The sequence below is a fragment of the Malus sylvestris genome, chromosome 5, assembly GCF_916048215.2.
Source record: "Malus sylvestris chromosome 5, drMalSylv7.2, whole genome shotgun sequence".
In the NCBI taxonomy this organism is placed as follows: domain Eukaryota; kingdom Viridiplantae; phylum Streptophyta; class Magnoliopsida; order Rosales; family Rosaceae; genus Malus; species Malus sylvestris.
Window position 1 is genome coordinate 19,733,420 of NC_062264.1, and position 16,981 is coordinate 19,750,400.

Genomic DNA, 16,981 nt, shown 5'->3' on the forward strand with positions numbered 1-16,981 from the left:
TAATACCATATCATACCTAAAATCTTCAAAATCATCTAAGGCTAGCATTTGGATCCTTCGAAATTTTAGAATATTTTCATATGAAGGAGTTCACCTATGTGAGGAGATAGGGGATATTCTAAATGACTTTTCATTAATCATATTTATATGCCTAGCTTTCTCCTTATGCATATGTACATACCAATCTGGAGGACTACTAATAAAACTTATGCAAATTTCTTTCCATCTTTCTAATTGGGAGATATGGTTAATGAATATTTTATCAAGATAGCCAAACTCTAATAGTAAGGCTAGGGTAACTTCTACAACATTATGCTTTTTCTGATGCTCATAACTAAAATGTCATGGTATAAAATCTCTCATGTTAATCATGCCCACAGCTATGTTAACCTTTAGTTTACAAATACAATTCTCTGTACTATCACAAAGACATGGTGGATACATCTTTGTAATAATATCCATCATTGGTTTTAGATCAAAGATGGACTAATACAAAGTGCATTGTAACTATAATTGTAACTCTTTCATGGACTTTGATGCTCTGCTCAGGATCTCATTTTGCATATCTAGTGGCATTATTCTTAATTTTTCTTTTGAAATTTCTTTTAATAAAATATCATCTAATATTAAGTCTGAAGATATATTCCTAAGAAAACTTTCATATTTTTCTTGTTTTTCTTTGTCACTCAGAATCTGATGCTGCTCATTATTTTGATGTTGCTCCATTTCAATGTCTTCTTCTAAGAGCTCAATCTTAATTTCTTCTATGGGCTCATTAGCCTTTTGTTCTATGGGTTCAATAACCTCTTTTCCTTTATTCTTATGTTTGATCAATTTCTAAACCTATTTTCAATTTTCTTTTCAAGGTGTCACTTGCCTTTTGCTGCATTCTAAGAGATTGAAGTTCTTGGTTCATTTTGGTAAACTTACTAAGTAATGACTCATTGTCTCTAGAAATGGCTTGGAGTTTGTGTTCAAGAGAATGAATATATTGCTGGCTTTGATGGAAATTGAAGTTAAAACTATCAAACTCTTGTTCTAAGGTTCTAATTAATTTTTCATGACCTAGCCTCATGCTTGGTTGTTTGATTTGGATATTCCAAAAATTATCTAAGAGAACATGTTGCCTATCAGAAAGTCCTGGTGCTCTTGACCTATATCTCAGAGTTGGATTTCTGATTCCTTCAACAATATTGCCATTAAAGTTGAAAGTAGGTACTGGTGGTGATGCTGGTCTGCTTATGCTATTTTGGAATCCACTAAATGGTGGAGGTTGATGGTGCATCATTATGCTACTGAAATGTGCTTTTCTGCCTTGTGGTCTTGTGCTATTTGAGGATGATGGTCCACGATATTCCATACATGTTCAACAAATTAATCTTGATAAGATATCGGCTAATGTATTGTCATTACCTTTTATATGTTCAAAAATTGGTTTAAAATCATTTCCTGTAATTGAATCAACAAAATTAACCCATCTTCGGTCTGCCTGTTTATTAGCATGTATCTTGTTATAATGAGAAACTATATTTTGACAATCTGTTCTAATTGTAAATACTTCATTATGTAAAAATAAAGAGAATACTTCAAGTGAGTTAATTATTCCTAAAATTTCTAAATCTGTTGATGGTAATCTTGACTGTACATCACTAAATTTTCCTGATGAATATCTACAAACTTGCTCATCAGACTTTGGAGACTCCTTATGCTTTTTCTGGTATAATATACCTACCCATCCTAAGGATGAAGCATCTGTTTCAACTATCTTGTAACTATCATCTAATGGTAATGTTAATGGCTTAAGTTTAGTAATTTCTTCTTTTATATTTTGAACTAATTTAATATCTTCACTATTACAATATTTTTGTCCTATTTTGCTAGTTTTACTATGTAATACTGATATTTTTCTTCCTAAATCAGGGATTAAATTTCTTGCATAATTTAACAATCCTAAAAATGCTTGTAACTGTTTCTTATCTTCTAATTTGTTTGGAAATTCTAACACCGTTTTGGCTATATGATCTTGTAATTGTATTGTACCTGACTTGATATACATTCCTAAAAATTCTATATCTTACTTTTTTAATGCTATTTTATTTTTGCTAATCACAATTCCATTATTGATAAATTCTTGTAATACTATCTCTAAATAGTTCCTATGTTCATTTTTATTTTTACTATGTACTAAAATATCATCTACATAAACACTACAAAAATTATCATATTTTTTGAAAATTTGATCAATCTTTCTTTGAAAGATTGAAGGAGCATTTTTAAGTCCAAATGACATAACTAGCCACTCAAAATGTCATTCTGGACAAGTAAAAGATGTACACTCAATTGATTCTTCTGCTAATCGTATTTGCCAAAATCCTTATTTACAATCAAATTTACTAAAATATTTACTCTCTTGAATTAACTCCTTCATTATCGTTTGTCTCTGTCATTCTTTGTTGACTAAATATCTTGCCGACTCCCTTCTTGCTCGCTCTGCTTCAAGAATTCCCACCGCCTCATCAAAAGCTTCCTCCCTCTCGTCCTCCATGTCCACATCCACCTCCTCCACCCATTGGAGGTATCAGATCATTGAGATACAAATAACTAATTGGGAATTTTGGAAGCTAGAGCTAGGAGGGAGTCCGCGAGAAGAATGCATGCTTGGTTTGTTTTTTGTTTTTTTAAATTGAGGAGATAACGAGGAGTTAGCCCCATTTAAGGGTGGATAGGTGGGTGAACAACTGTTACGTTTCATGAATGACCAAAGAGAGGCCATAATATTTTCTGGGTGCAAATAATTTGAACATTTACCAATATGATTTATCATTGACTTAAAATTTACATGATGTGAAAATTATATTTTGTCTTGCGGGGTTTTCGATAATAAAAAAGTAATAATTTATTTTAGAAGTGTTTTTATATTTATTCTTAATAAATATCGTAACTATATCTTATATTCAAAACATCGAATCAAGATTGACTAGAATTTTTCTATTTCATCGTAAATTAAAATTGTTTTTCATAATCAGCTTAATTCAATCACTAAACGTATTACTTAAAAAGTTTAGCTCGCCCCAATGAAAGAACAAGTCTACTCATATCCACTCTCAAATCTCATAAACATTTACATATTCTTAAGCAGTTTCTCCAATCACTAAAAGAGTGGAAGAAGTTTGACAATGAGCGAGAATCACAAATGTACATCAACATAATATTGCACAATGTTCATAAAAATACAAAAAATAATAATAATAATAAAAATAAAACTCTAGGCCAGGAAGGCGAGTACAAACTTGATTTATAGAGTCGAGCAAACAGAATTGAGATTTGAACCCAAATAATTTCTAATATTTAAAACAAACTCCCCAAACTTGCCAACAAATTTACCAAAACGTCACTCCCTATATAACTCCCCACACGTCCCTCTTCCCTTTTTGTTAAAACCCCCTCTCTCCCTAAAACCCCCACGTCTCAGCTTCACAGGCTCCGCGGCCAAAAAAACCAACATCCGCCACCATGACGGCCGCTTTACGCCGGAGCACCAACCTCTCCCGCCTGTTACAGAAGAACTCCATCACCGACCCGATCGGAGACCCGAAGCTGCTCCAAACCCAAACGCAAACCCACTCCAAAGGCTACCTCCGCTTCCCTCATGTCTTCCGCAAAGCCAGAGACTACGACCTGTCCCCCTCTGTCTTCTCCTCCGCCTTCTCCTCCGCCAAGTCCTCCGTCGAAGCGCCGTCGGTCTCCAAGCTTGGGTTCGTGGGATGGTACCTGGGTATGATCCAGTCCCGCCCCGTTTTGACCAAGAGTGTCACCGCGGCGCTTATTTACACCGCCGCCGATTTGTCCTCCCAGGTGGGTCGAACTGTAGTTATATCTTCACTTTTGGGAATTTTGTAGTTACCCATTTCGTCAGTTTGGCTCTTGTATCTAATGAAGTAATGATCTTTATCAGACATTAGCAAAATCATCCCTTTCAGAATCTTATGATCTTGTAAGGACTGCGCGCATGGCTGGATATGGGATGCTGGTTTTGGGTCCGTCGCTGCATTTCTGGTTCAATTTCATGTCGAAATCTTACCCAAAACGGGATATGTTTTCGACATTGAAGAAAATGGCAATGGGGCAGGTGCTTTTTGGACCTACAATGACGTTTGCTTTCTTCTCCTTGAATGCTTGTCTACAAGGTATGCATAAAGCTTCTCTCTTAATGACACAATTTTTATGATGAATGATGCTTGTATGTTTGATTTTGTCGAAATATTGTATTTTTGCAAGTGTTTATGATGAATGGTGTGTGGTGTGTTAAATTTTGGGTATAACTTTGTTTAAGAAAGTTGAAGCTTCCGGGGTTGAATTAGGTGGAACTTAGACTAATTTGTCAATGATTGTGAACTAGGTTCTTTTAGATTTTATTCGGTGACAAAATCGTGATTGAGCCTGCTACACTTCGTAGTAGCAAGTTCCTTTGGTAATTGGCTCTCCGGTTCATATACTTGAGCATCACTTTGATGAAGAGTTCATCATAGGATGCTGAAACTGAAAGTAGCGGATTTTTGTAAACATATTGTGCAAGTCCAGTTATAGTTGACTATAAAAATGGTCTAGATGTACTGAGTTTCAATCTTGAGATTTTCGACATTTGAAACTTTGGGGACACAACCCCTGTTTGTAGGCAAGACTTTGATGCATAATGAATGTGTATAAACACCTCTCTATGTTAATTGATTCTTCAAAGAAAACCTTTAGTTGCTGATTAAGAAATTTACCTCTGTGAAGTTTGCAAATTAGAGTGAAGTTGTGCCTGCGGAGAGATGTGTGATACCGTTGGTGCTTCATATTAATGTCATATGGTCTAATAAGTTGTTACCATGATTGCCAATTCCAGGTGAAAATGGTGGAGAAATTGTTGCCCGCCTACAGCGAGACTTGTTCCCTACATTGTTAAATGGCGTTATGTACTGGCCAATATGTGATTTTATCACATTCAGATTCATTCCTGTCCATTTACAGGTACGTGGAAGTCTTTCTTTTGTCTTGGCCTTTATCAAATTTTTTTTGGATTTTGGATTTACGTGAAATTGAGAATACAAAACACGGGTTAAACCTGCATATTTGACAGGATCTGGAAACTAACTTGTGAACTTTGTTTCTGATGCTCACATATTGAACAGCCATTAGTGAGCAATGGATTTTCGTATCTGTGGACCATTTACATCACGTACATGGCAGGCCTGGAGAAAGCAGGCACAACGTCCTAGCTGATTGACTGTAGGCGCCTATTCTTTTTACTAGTCTCATCTTCAAGATTTAGACATGTCTCAACAAAACCTGCTTGGAAGTTGCTTGTGATGCCTTACACGGTGAACCTTCTGGATGCCTTTGCAGAAACGCAGGCATGACATCCACGGCCGAACCATGGTTGAAGCGCAGGCCATGAATCTCGCTCTCTTTATGAATTCTAGAATGAGCTACACTATTTATGAATTAGATTCATTGGTAATTACATTTAGATCGTGTTTTTCACCATACGTGTAAAACATTCAGACATTATGTATTTATGTTGTTGGGAAACTTTGAGGGTTTTGTATAAAGCAGTAGGTTGTTGAAGACGGTGGAAGTATCAATTACGAGTTTGTTTGGTCTGAAACAAACGACTGTAGGATTCAAAACTTCGGTTGGACATTACATTGGTCTTCCCGCTCTGTCAGCTGATATTATGCATGACAAGGATCTAGGGCAAGCAATTAAAGGTTTTCAGAACAGGTCGACAGACATGACGAAAGGCGTTTTTCCGGTTGGTCTTTGGTGAGTTTCTGATTCTTCATACAACTGGAGCTAAAAGAAACCCAAAACCTGAATACAGTCCTCAGCAGATTTGCTTTCAGGACTGTAAAACTAAAACCATGGGGTTAATGGAATGAGATGGGAAGATATGGAGACCAAGTAATGATAATATTGCCGTTTCCTCTGCTTAACTCGTAGTCTACTGCTGATTCCCTTGGAAATTTCTTCGATACTACGTGGCATTGAATGACACGGGAATGATAGTAGCATTGAAGCCACAACCGATTTCTTAAGTTTTTTAGACATATTTCCCCTCTACAGTCATGTATTCCCACATATTATCCAACTTTCGTTGAGATTGTTGCATTTCGAGAGAGAAAACATAACAAATAACTTTTATAACCAACACGAGACTTTTTTAGACGGAAAACTAGATGGACTAACAGAGAACATTAAGAAAGCAAAAATAACACCTATGACCGGCATGTGACCTTTTTTGACGGAAAATTGGATAGAATGTGATTAAACATGAGCGGAGGGGGGAAATTAACCATATAGTTCAAGGAGGAAACTCGACAAAATAAAAATTTAGAAGCAAATCGACAGTGCGATACAAGTTTAGAGAAGAAAGACGGTGCCTATACAGACGTGGAATGACCACAGGACAGAAGATTCAGACAGCAGATGGATTCTTACCCGATTTTGTTGCCGAAAAGTTCTTCTAAATAACAAACAAACAGATAACCAGAAGATCTTAGCATAGATCAGATTAATCATCATAGACAGCAGATATTCATTCCTAAGAATTAACAAGCGCCTTCGAAGGGAAAGGTCCCATAATCTGAGTTGGGAAACATGGTTTCTAAGCAACACATTCAAAGAGATGCATGATTTATATATAAGGCAACGAATCATGAGCTACCAGTGATGTTACAGCTTACTTCGAACAGTTTAATATGCTTGATATTCAAAACCTCACCTGCTACAAAACACAACGAGCTTGCAATCACTTTTCGATGAGCGTTCCTCGAGAAGAAGAAATTGAAGCAATCCCTCAACCAACGCAATGCCGATGAAGAGCCTTGCTGAAAAGCTGAGAGGAGCAATGATACAAGTTTGACCAAGCAGCAATGGACATAGAAGTAAGAACTACGTAACCTACATGGTCGGATTAATTCAACCTTGGTTGAGATTAATGCGATACAAACTCAAGTTGAGATTAATCAAAAACACAAGTTAAAAAAACATAAGCAAGAAAAGTAAATTATGTAGTATGTTATTTTTCCAACCGCAATAATTTGAACGCTGAATAACGCATTTTCTCATAACATGGTAATAATAAACAAGGGAGCTGAAACATTTTCCGTTGAAGAATTGTGCGAAAAATTCTTCACACTTTTGATGTCCTGCTTGTATCGAAAAGTTTACATACTATCATATTAACATGCCCCAACAATTATCAAGCCTACATCTAAACGCAACCTAAACCCAAAATTTCTCACATAATCTACAACTTATTCCCTATTCCAATGCTTCAAAAACTCCGTAAACAGGCAAAGGCTAAAAGTCGATAAGGTTAAAGAATTGACTCTAAACACTGAACTGTAAGTAAATGAGGGTGCAATTTCATGGCTCACGATCTCATCAATTGCTGATTGTGTATAAGGTTTTGCTCACTCTTCAGATGCACGCAAGACAATCTTCTCGAGCTGTATGGGCCAATCTACACCAAGCATTTTGGGATTTAGCTCCACTGATGCAGAAAAATCTGACATGGTTGCATAAGTAGATTTTGTTTCTCTTTGCATATGTCTCCCAATCAACATTCCATTTGAACCACTGTTGTACGGATATGAACCACCTAGTTGTTTTAAGTGATCACTGCCATGTCTTGTCCCGGCTAGCCGAATACAAGGTTCCATTAACCTCTTCAGATAAGCATCCAATCCATTATTCAAGAGGTTAGCACAGTCTACAGCGACAGTAATACCCTCCTTCTCCAACTTCCGCTCCAAACGACTTCTTAATGATCTGGCATCAGGTAGCTCACCACTGTTTTGACAGGTCAAAGGGTGGTAAGTGCTACATACTGATACATTAGGAAGAGCTTTACGTGATCCACCCAAATATATTCCGAGAGGAGCTGTTACTGGGCTTCTACTTTGAATAGCAGGGCTTCCTGCATCCTGTTCGACCTCTTCTCCATCTTCTACAGAGGCAACTTCAACAGGCGGCCTGCTTCCAAGAGAAAGCAATTCAGTAGCACTTTGCTGCTCTTGTGCTTTGGAAAAATGTTGGGACTTTCCATTTGGCCTCAAAGGACTTGGGCGGTCCTGAAACTTGCGTTCTCGATTAACTGGAGACAGGATATTGTGAGGGGATGGAGAAAATGCATCTGCATTAATCGAGTGAAGACCATCCTTCTGATAACCATTTGCTACTTTAACATTACGGGTACTTCCCTTTTTCCGAACACTGGTCAAGGGCGGAACTTTCGCGAGGCAGGCATTCTTGAGGATTGACTTAATAAGCAGGTTATGAAGATTGGCATTTTCCCTCCCAATAATCCGATTGCAAAACTTGTCAAATTCGCACTTACTAATCTTCGAACTAAACAATCTTCTCATCAGATCAAAGTATTTGCCAGCTCTCTGATGCCCAATCTTTTGGATAATTAGAGCTTTCAGCTCCAAAGTGTCGATACGAGAATAGCTCTGATTGGGCACCATTTTCCCCCCACTCCACTTCCCAGAATTCACCAAAACCAGATCCTCATCGAATCCTCGAATTCTCCAACAAAACCCAGATCACAGAACACATGATCTTCAATCGAAAACCTAAAACCGTAATTTTCAGACAATGCTTTCACCTGTATATTCACCAGAATTACAGCATCAGAAGCAAATTTCCCAATTTCTCAATCAAATTGAATAAGGGATATAAAATTTTGATCAAATTACTAAAATTAGAAAGAAAGAAATCATTGGGAACCAAACGTTGACCATTCAAGAGCTCACAAAAAATTACAAAAAAAAAAAAAAAAAAAAAACATTATATAGATCACAATATCTTCCTGAAATTCAAAATGTAGCAAGAAATATTAGCAGAAGCAAAAACGCAAACAAAATTAACAGATTTGAGCAACAATTTACTAAATGAAAGAAGCCCAGTTGAGATTTTGGAGTGAATTGAAAACCCAAGAAGCAAATTGACCAAAGAAGGATGAGAGAGAGAGAGAGAGAGCACCTGAGTCGAGCGTGGGTGAGGTTGGATGGAACCTGTGAGAGTTGTAGTGTGTTTTTTGGTGCTTTTGGTTTGTGTTTTCAATTTGGGAGATATTTCTGTTCTTGTTATAACAAGGACAGACCAAACAGGGACTAACAAGTAAAGGGCTTTGTGTGCTTTCCTTCCGAACCTTCTTTTCTGAAAAACAACGTGCGTTTTTCTGAGTTTGGGAACTCGGATGTGAAGAAGACTTGGTTAGGGGCTGTTTGCTTGCGCTCATTTTTGGATGTGGTAAAAGTTTGTAGGGGAATTTGGATAACTAACCATATTTTGTACCACAAAATGATTTGTAGCCTACTTTTTATTATTCTTACAAATTTAACCAAAAATGCATGCAAAAGTTCTACATTACCCCTCCCTTCTCCCTTGTATCTTAACTATCTTCCCCCTCTCTTTGACTCCCACCAGTCCACCACAGCCCCACCACCACACCGTTTCTGCTCCCAAATCCAATTAGGCTCTCAAAACTGATGCAAGGCAATATGTGCGTTGGAATGAAAAAATATGTAGAAAAACAAAAGGAGTAGCGAGAAGATTGCCCCATTATTGTCTGGTGTTAGCAATGTAAGCATATGTTTCCTTTTTCGCATAAATCGACCTTACTACATAGAAGGCTTTCCCAGGCTTGTCAAGATGCTACAAATCCAATTTTAAATAATCGAATACGAGCTTCCGGAAAAGAAGGTTTTTGTGATATACATGAATGTTAAAGAGTAGTCGTAAGGCCGTATAGGGAAGATGGGAGAATGAAAGAATTTGCAGTCCATAATTCAATACCTGAGACTGGCATTAGTCGTAGTGGGTGCGGCAGTGGTGGTGGATTTGGGAGAAGAGACGGGTGGTGTGGGAGCTAGGAAAGAGGGGGAAGAGACAAGGGAGAAGAGAGGAGGCAATTTAGAACTTTTGTATGAATTTTTGGTTAAATTTGTAAGAATAATAAAAAGTAGGCTAAAAATCATTTAGTGGTACAAAATATGGCTAGTTATCCAAATTTCTCAAGTTTGTAACCGTCGTAAAACTGAAAATTTTCGCATAAGATAAACTCATAATGAGCTTTTTCTTAACAATAAATTGTACGGAAGACTAACCAAAAATCCTCAAATACATCTATTTAATCATCAGGACATGCCACTTAGTACTACAATCTAGTATTATTTCTCTTCACTTGTTAATAAAGGGTCTTAGGCCACTTAGTACTACGATTTAGTGGTATTCTTTCTCACTTATAAGTAAGAAGTCTTATGTTCGATTTTCGCCAAAGGCAAATTTGAAACATATTATCACTAGTGTGAGGCTAAGCCCAACCCCTCTCCCTTAATGTAGATAATAGGACTGGGAAAAATCCCAAAAATCCCGAACCAAACCAAAAAAAATCCCAATCCCCAAACCAAAATTTCCAAAATTTTCTAGATGAAATACTGAACTGATCCCAAAATTTTGGTACAAGATTTGGTATTGCCTACTCCATCTTTTGGTAATCCCATGCCGAACCGAAAATAAATAAATAATATATATATATATATATATATATATATATATATATATATATATATTATACATTTGAATTGTTGCTAACTACTAGTAGCAATATAATTGGTGTGGTCTACAAGTAGTAACCATAGCCCCTTTATCATCACATCTGCTGGCACGAACCTCCGACAAATGTGTCTAATTCTTCAACACGAAAACAAAAAATTGTATTGTTAGTTTTTGTCACATCCTGGCTTGGGCCCCTACCACATCCCACGCTCGACTCCGCCGTAGCACGATATTGTCCGCTTTGGGCCCCGACCACGCCTTCACAGTTTTGTTTCTGGAAACTCACACGAGAACTTCCCAATTGGTCACCCATCATGACATTGCTCTTGCGTGAACTCACTTAACTTCGAAGTTCCGATGGAATCTGAAACCAGTGAGCTCCCAAAAAATCTTGTGCTAGGTAGATATGGAAATATGCATATAAGGCTTACATGATCCACTTCCCTGGGTAATGTGGGATGTTACAATCCATCCCCCTTAGGGCTCCGACGTCCTCGTCGGCACACATCCGGCCAGGGATTGGCTCTGATACCAAATTGTCACATCCCGACCCAGGCCCCCACCACATCCCGGGCTCGACTCCACCGTAGTACGATATTGTCCGTTTTGGGCCCCGACCACGCCCTCACGGTTTTGTTTCTGAGAACTCACACGAGAATTTCCTAGTGGGTCATCCATCATGGGATTGCTCTCGCACGAACTCGCTTAACTTCGAAGTTCCGATGGAACCTGAAGCCAGTGAGCTCCCAAAAGGCCTCGTGTTAGGTAGATATGAGAATATACATATAAGGCTTACAGGATCCACTCCCCTGAGCGATGTGGGATGTTACAGTTTTCAAACATATTTAGTTTGTAACTTATTTTTTTGCTTTTGGATTTGTTACTTATTTTATTTTGGTTGCATGTTAATTTAATTTGGTATGGATGATTGCTATTTCAATTTGTATGAAATTTAGGAATACCAAACCGTCTCAAAATACCGAAAATATTTTGGGAATCCCGAAAATTGGGAATACTGAAATTTTTGTTTGGTATTGGTCTTCAAATTCCTGTCCTGAAAATTTTCGATTTGGAATTCAGGATTCCATTTTCGGTTTGGGATCACATACCGAACCACCTCTATATAATATCGCTTGTTAAAAAAAAAAAAAATCATCAGAACATTGAAGTTTAAATATCGATTTCTTATGCCTTTATTATTGCTATAAACATTGATTTAATAGAGCGTAACCCTTAATGCTTATGTCCCAGTATGTATATTCATATCATATGGACAACGATTCAAATATGAAGCTACAATTGCACTACACGGTCCCATGCTAATCTGCCAATATATAGGTCTGTAGGTACACGGATGATCAATTTCAAGGCAAGAAGCAACTAACTCGAATTTAAAGAGAAGCAAGTGTTTTTTTTTTTTTTGGTTGAAAGCAACGATATTAGTTCATTGATAGTTCATTGATATAAGGTTCAGTACAAAATGATGATCCAAAACAGCAACAAAAACTTAGACATTGCTCTCAGCAAACAGAACATCAGTTATAACGTCTGGTGGTTCCTCGAACCACAAACAGTTGCTAGATAGTGAGCGAGAGACGGTGAGCAGCTTCATTATTCTGGCGTGTATAGGCAGCAGTAGCTTCAGTGATTGTGGACAAAAATGCTTTGGAATCTTCCACGATGTTACCAGAGATGGAGCTAGAATTTTCTTTTAGTGGGGGCAACCTGAAAATGAATTAAAAAAACCTTAGTATAGTATGACTTATAACCAATATGAAAATAGGGATGATTTCAAATGATAATGTATCACAATTCTAATGTTACAAAAATTTCAGTGTAGTAGTGAAAAGCGGCAAAGTGATAAGAAAAATATTAACACATAATTACGCAAGAGTGAGGTTTTTCGGTTTGAATGACAGAACAAGAGCACTTTTGCTCATATAATATTTGATATGGAGTATGCAGTATGAAAGTATGTTGGATACTAGGAACATATATTTTCTTCAAAAATAATACGTGCGTATTATATAATTGTAATCTGCAACTTAACAAACAAATCACTTAAGTGGGGTCATATGCCCTCAGTGAGCCTTCGTTGGCTCCGTCCTTAAATGTTACCAATTAAGGATCCATTGGCAAGGACATTGCACAATGCAGTGACAATCTGGAGTGCATCACTCTTAATAATGATGTCTTGATAGCCCCTCTTATTCGCCAGTAATAATTCAGTGTGTGTAAACGTGTGTGTGTGTATCAAAATCCATATTGAGGGTTGAAGAGCCCCTCCCTGTTCTGAATAGTTCTTCAAGTTTTACATTAAAATCCATTCCTTCAACTATAACCAGGATCAAATTTCCACCAACGGAGGCAATGACACACACACACACACACACATATATATATATATCCTGGAAGTCACATTGATTAAAGAGTTTTGTGGATTGATGTCAAGTTTCTTGTCCTTCAAGAAAAGAACCATGCTACGTACGTGAAACATCGTCTTGATTCAAGAAGGGTTTCTTCTATCAGCTTTTGTTTTTTATTTACGTGGGGGGAAGACGACACTCATAGTTCTTCAAGTTTGAGGATGTATTACCACTTATTAATCTTCACAGGAAAAGGGAAATTTTAAAGTTCAGATTCTGATCTTTTATTGTAGTCGGCGTAAAAAGTTGTTTATACATATTGCTTACACTAATTTTGTTGGAAAATATTAGTATTTAGGTTTATTTTAGTATTTGGGTTTTGCTTGTTAGTGTAGGATTTGGGCATAACCCATCCGAGTTAGGATTTCTTAGGTTTGATTCTCTATAAATAGAGCTTGTAATTTAGTTTGAGAAATAAATCATTCATAATGTAGCCTCTTGGGATTCTGTAGCCGTTTCGGCATTCTCATTTGTTTAATAATATTCATTTTATTTTGTAATTTTGTTCGTTGCGCACTTTGATATTCAACTAATTTGACTTACAATTTTCCGCGACGGGTTTTTATATTTTGCATCCCGGAATGCCAACATTAATATAAAGTTCAATCTCAAATTCAGTTTCCTTAGAAAATGTTATGTGCCCCAAGTCTTCTCTTAAAGTCTAAACCAAATACAATATGCAACTTGACACATTGTTTTTTTCATTGTATTACACACCGATTGCACTAATTAAATACACATTATATTGGTTTACGCATCGTGCTTTGACTCATGCAATCGTAAAGCTTCAAAATATATAGAGATTTACAGCTACTCTAACTTCAAGGCTTCTTCTTCGGACCTTAACTTGGAGGACTCTTGTTCTGTATCAACCGATGACAAGTCTGTGAGCAGGCCGACTGCAGCCTCGTCTGCACCTTCTTCATGCAAGTGTGAAACCGCGGAATGGCCATCCGGACAGTGAATGGGAGTCTCAGCAGGTTGTTCTCCATCGAAACGCACCCACTTTCTATCCTTTGCTTGAACTAAAAGAAGGTACAACAAAACCCCAAAGATAATTACAGCACCACTTACAAAGAAAGTCTTCAGAGAAGCCAAGCACATAACAAGAACAAGTAACAATGCAGGGGGCAGGCAAAGCATTGTTGCTCCGAATGTTTCGAAGGGAACTTTGTACGGTCTATGAAGGTCTGGCTTCTTCACTCTCAGTTTAATAAAAGCTGCGAACTCCAGAAGCATTCCTATGGCGTATAAGAAATTAAGAAATTCCAAGATTTCTTGAAAGCTCATCCACGACAAGAAGATAACTCCGGTAGCAGAGCACAAAATGCTAATGGTAGGTGTTCCATACTTTGACCTACAAGATAAGAGTTAAAGAAAACAATCAGCTCAGCGCTCATCCACTGTGCATCCAACTAAATTTGTAAGTAAAAGGTCGTTTTCTTTACAGAAGGATCCTTCAAAACAGGAGGTTGCAATTGCGATGTTCGAAAACAGCGGATTGGCTAAAACTGAACCAGTGAAGGGAGCGAAAGTGTACGAAAATGCAAACCTTGAAGCAAATATCGCAGGAAGCATTCCCATCTCACTCATCCCAAGAAGTTGAAAAGCATCACTACTCATTTCTGCTTCAAACAACCCCATGTTAGACATTGCAGCAGCGGCTTGAATCCACCACTTAAGCCAGACGCCACCTATCAACATCCCAACTTGTGCAAAATACCCATCAGTCCACTCACTAGATGCAGAGTTTAAAGCTCCAGTTCCGGCAAGAAGCGGAATCAAATACGAAGAAACAACCACAACTACAGCCCCAAGAAGCGCCTTCGGAAAAGTCTTACTGGGATTTTCGACCTCCCCTGCAAGTGTACTTGCCTTATCCCAATAATTCAGATTCCAAAACATGCTATTGAAGTATCCCCTCCATTCCACTTTCTTAAAATCTACAACTAGCCACTGCTTAACCCTTATCCTTGGAATTGAGATAATCGCCATTACAACAAATGGGCAAAGGGAGAAAACTGCAAGGGAAACAGCAGAGAACCCGACAATATGCAATCCGCGGTAATTCAAGTAAGTCAATGAGAAAGTTATCCCTAAAAGAGCTGGAATTCGAGCAACCATCCGGTTAAAAATAGGAAACGAATGCTTCAAGTAATCGAGGAACAGGACAGGGTAAAGAGCATTGTCCATAACCCCACTAAACCATTTCCAGAAACCCTCCTGGAAACCCCAGAAAGGACCAAAAGCTGCTGATATCCAAAGCACATATCCGCCATTTTCCGGGAAGCTTGTGGCCAGCTCAGCCGTCACTAAAGCTTCTGGGATGCTCCAAAGCAAAGGAAACACTAAGAAACCAAGCAGAGACAGAAGAGGGCCGCCACCGGCCCTGACGGAATCCTCCACTCCAAAAGGACCGCCAGAAACCTCATAGAAAATTAAAGCTATGAGAGGCAACAGTGTCAGCTTTGGACTTGTTTTTGCAGGTGCGTTCTTGGATTCACTGACCATTATTCCCTCTTCAGCCATCCACATACAGCAGAGGGGAAATACTTGAACTCACCCAATCTCAAACCACTTTAATTGATTCAATGAGCTGGGTTTTGCCTACAATTTGGATCTGATTACAATTCTACCAAAACCCATAACTAAAAACAATCAGATAAAGAAGTTGGATTTGATTTTTCTCAGGAAAAAGTACCTGTATTGATGGATTTTCCAATCTGGGTTTTGCATGCTTTTCACAGGTGAGGTTTCGGATCCGTATATTCTCTTCTGTTCTGCTTCTGGGAAATCAACCATGGCAGATTGGAGTCATGATGAAAATGTGGTCCTTGATTTGGGAATCCTCTCCGGATATCTTGCTTCAAAGCGCACGATAAAATGATCTGGATCTTTGAAATTTAATTTAACGGTAAAAAAAATAAAGAAATTAGTAAATAAAATTTAAAAATTATAATAATTTATTACTGTTTGATCAAATTTTAAAAGCTCAGATCACTTAAACTGTAAATTTTAAAGGAAAAGATCCGAAGATGATTTTTTTCTCTTGATTCGGGCCAAGTCAATGTTTGACTTTGGATGCGTTGCATGCGGTACGAGAGCTGTAGGGTGGGTCCCTGGCTCCAAACGCCATTGTCTAGGATTGCGTAAAGAATATGGCAAGGGAGGGAAGATACGGTGCGTGACGATGAGTGATGAACATTTGGTGTTTGGCTCCAAACGTGAGTGGAAAATGATCCTCGCCTGATCTTTTTTCTAGAAATTCTAAAGATTTCGTGATCTTTTTTATCGTATATCGTTATGATCAGTTTGTATTATATATTATTTATATTTAATATTAAATTTTGAATTTTGAAATGATTTCTGATCGCATGATATACGATGAACGGGTGAGATCACGGAATCCCTAAGATCCTTAGGAAAAGATCCAGCGAGGATCCTTTCCCAACGTGAGTTATGTTGATGTATTGTTGGGCCCTCTTAAGCGAGAGATTTTTTAGTATGATCGGCACACGAAGTAGTACATCATGTGTTATTATACAAATTGTGAGATTTGTGTGTTAAAAAATAAAATTTCTTATCACTTATATAAAAGTACGTGGTGTATCACTAGTGTTTCCGTCACAATGAAAAAATTTCTCCTCCTAAACGAAGAGGCATAGACCCCAAAGAAAGAGAAGACTTACATGACATGATCACATGATCATGGTAGCGTTTTGTATTAATAACATAAATATGTGTATTTTATTAGTAGAAATGTCACGTAGTGGTGTACTCGTTCAATATAAGTTATTTTAACAAAATAGCATAATTAGAATGTGAATGTATCAATTTCATTACCACCTTCACCAATTAGCACTACGTTTTATTTTCATCTTTACTTGTGAGTAGAAGTTTTATATTTAATTCATGATGCTTTAACATTTGAATTGAGTTCGATA

The 16,981-nt window shown here is 37.5% G+C and overlaps 3 protein-coding genes across 4 annotated transcripts; 1 reads left to right on the forward strand and 2 right to left on the reverse strand.

Annotated features, from left to right (window-relative positions):
* The first annotated feature begins 3,420 nt into the window (after positions 1-3,420).
* LOC126624208 (protein SYM1-like) lies at positions 3,421-5,610 on the forward strand. Its single transcript, XM_050293245.1, has 4 exons — positions 3,421-3,855; positions 3,956-4,187; positions 4,889-5,013; positions 5,175-5,610. The coding sequence occupies exons 1-4, from the start codon at positions 3,514-3,516 to the stop codon at positions 5,259-5,261; spliced, it is 786 nt and encodes a 261-aa protein (XP_050149202.1). The 5' UTR covers positions 3,421-3,513; the 3' UTR covers positions 5,262-5,610.
* Positions 5,611-7,084: 1,474 nt separating this feature from the next.
* LOC126624206 (uncharacterized) lies at positions 7,085-9,280 on the reverse strand. Its single transcript, XM_050293244.1, has 2 exons — positions 9,034-9,280; positions 7,085-8,656 (listed from the first exon to the last, which is right to left on the reverse strand). The coding sequence occupies exon 2, from the start codon at positions 8,514-8,516 to the stop codon at positions 7,461-7,463; it is 1,056 nt and encodes a 351-aa protein (XP_050149201.1). The 5' UTR covers positions 8,517-8,656; positions 9,034-9,280; the 3' UTR covers positions 7,085-7,460.
* Positions 9,281-13,686: 4,406 nt separating this feature from the next.
* On the reverse strand, positions 13,687-15,924 carry LOC126623618 (probable polyamine transporter At3g19553). 2 transcript variants are annotated; one of them, XM_050292569.1, is made up of 3 exons: positions 15,739-15,924; positions 14,590-15,644; positions 13,687-14,394 (listed from the first exon to the last, which is right to left on the reverse strand). In XM_050292569.1, the coding sequence occupies exons 2-3, from the start codon at positions 15,570-15,572 to the stop codon at positions 13,848-13,850; spliced, it is 1,530 nt and encodes a 509-aa protein (XP_050148526.1). In that variant the 5' UTR covers positions 15,573-15,644; positions 15,739-15,924; the 3' UTR covers positions 13,687-13,847. The 2 variants fall into 2 exon arrangements, with proteins under 2 accessions (XP_050148526.1, XP_050148525.1); XM_050292568.1 differs by having other exon boundaries at positions 14,590-15,924.
* Positions 15,925-16,981: the final 1,057 nt, after the last annotated feature.

Bases quoted from the DNA above. Each gene is read 5' to 3' on its own strand.
- LOC126624208 (XM_050293245.1), top strand. From the start codon at position 3,514: ATGACGGCCGCTTTACGCCGGAGCACCAACCTCTCCCGCCTGTTACAG. The intron at 3,856-3,955 runs GTGGGTCGAACT...GATCTTTATCAG, and splicing joins CCGCCGATTTGTCCTCCCAG to ACATTAGCAAAATCATCCCT. The intron at 5,014-5,174 runs GTACGTGGAAGT...CATATTGAACAG, and splicing joins TCATTCCTGTCCATTTACAG to CCATTAGTGAGCAATGGATT.
- LOC126624206 (XM_050293244.1), bottom strand. From the start codon at position 8,516: ATGGTGCCCAATCAGAGCTATTCTCGTATCGACACTTTGGAGCTGAAA.
- LOC126623618 (XM_050292569.1), bottom strand. From the start codon at position 15,572: ATGTGGATGGCTGAAGAGGGAATAATGGTCAGTGAATCCAAGAACGCA. The intron at 14,395-14,589 runs GTTTGCATTTTC...CTTATCTTGTAG, and splicing joins CCTGCGATATTTGCTTCAAG to GTCAAAGTATGGAACACCTA.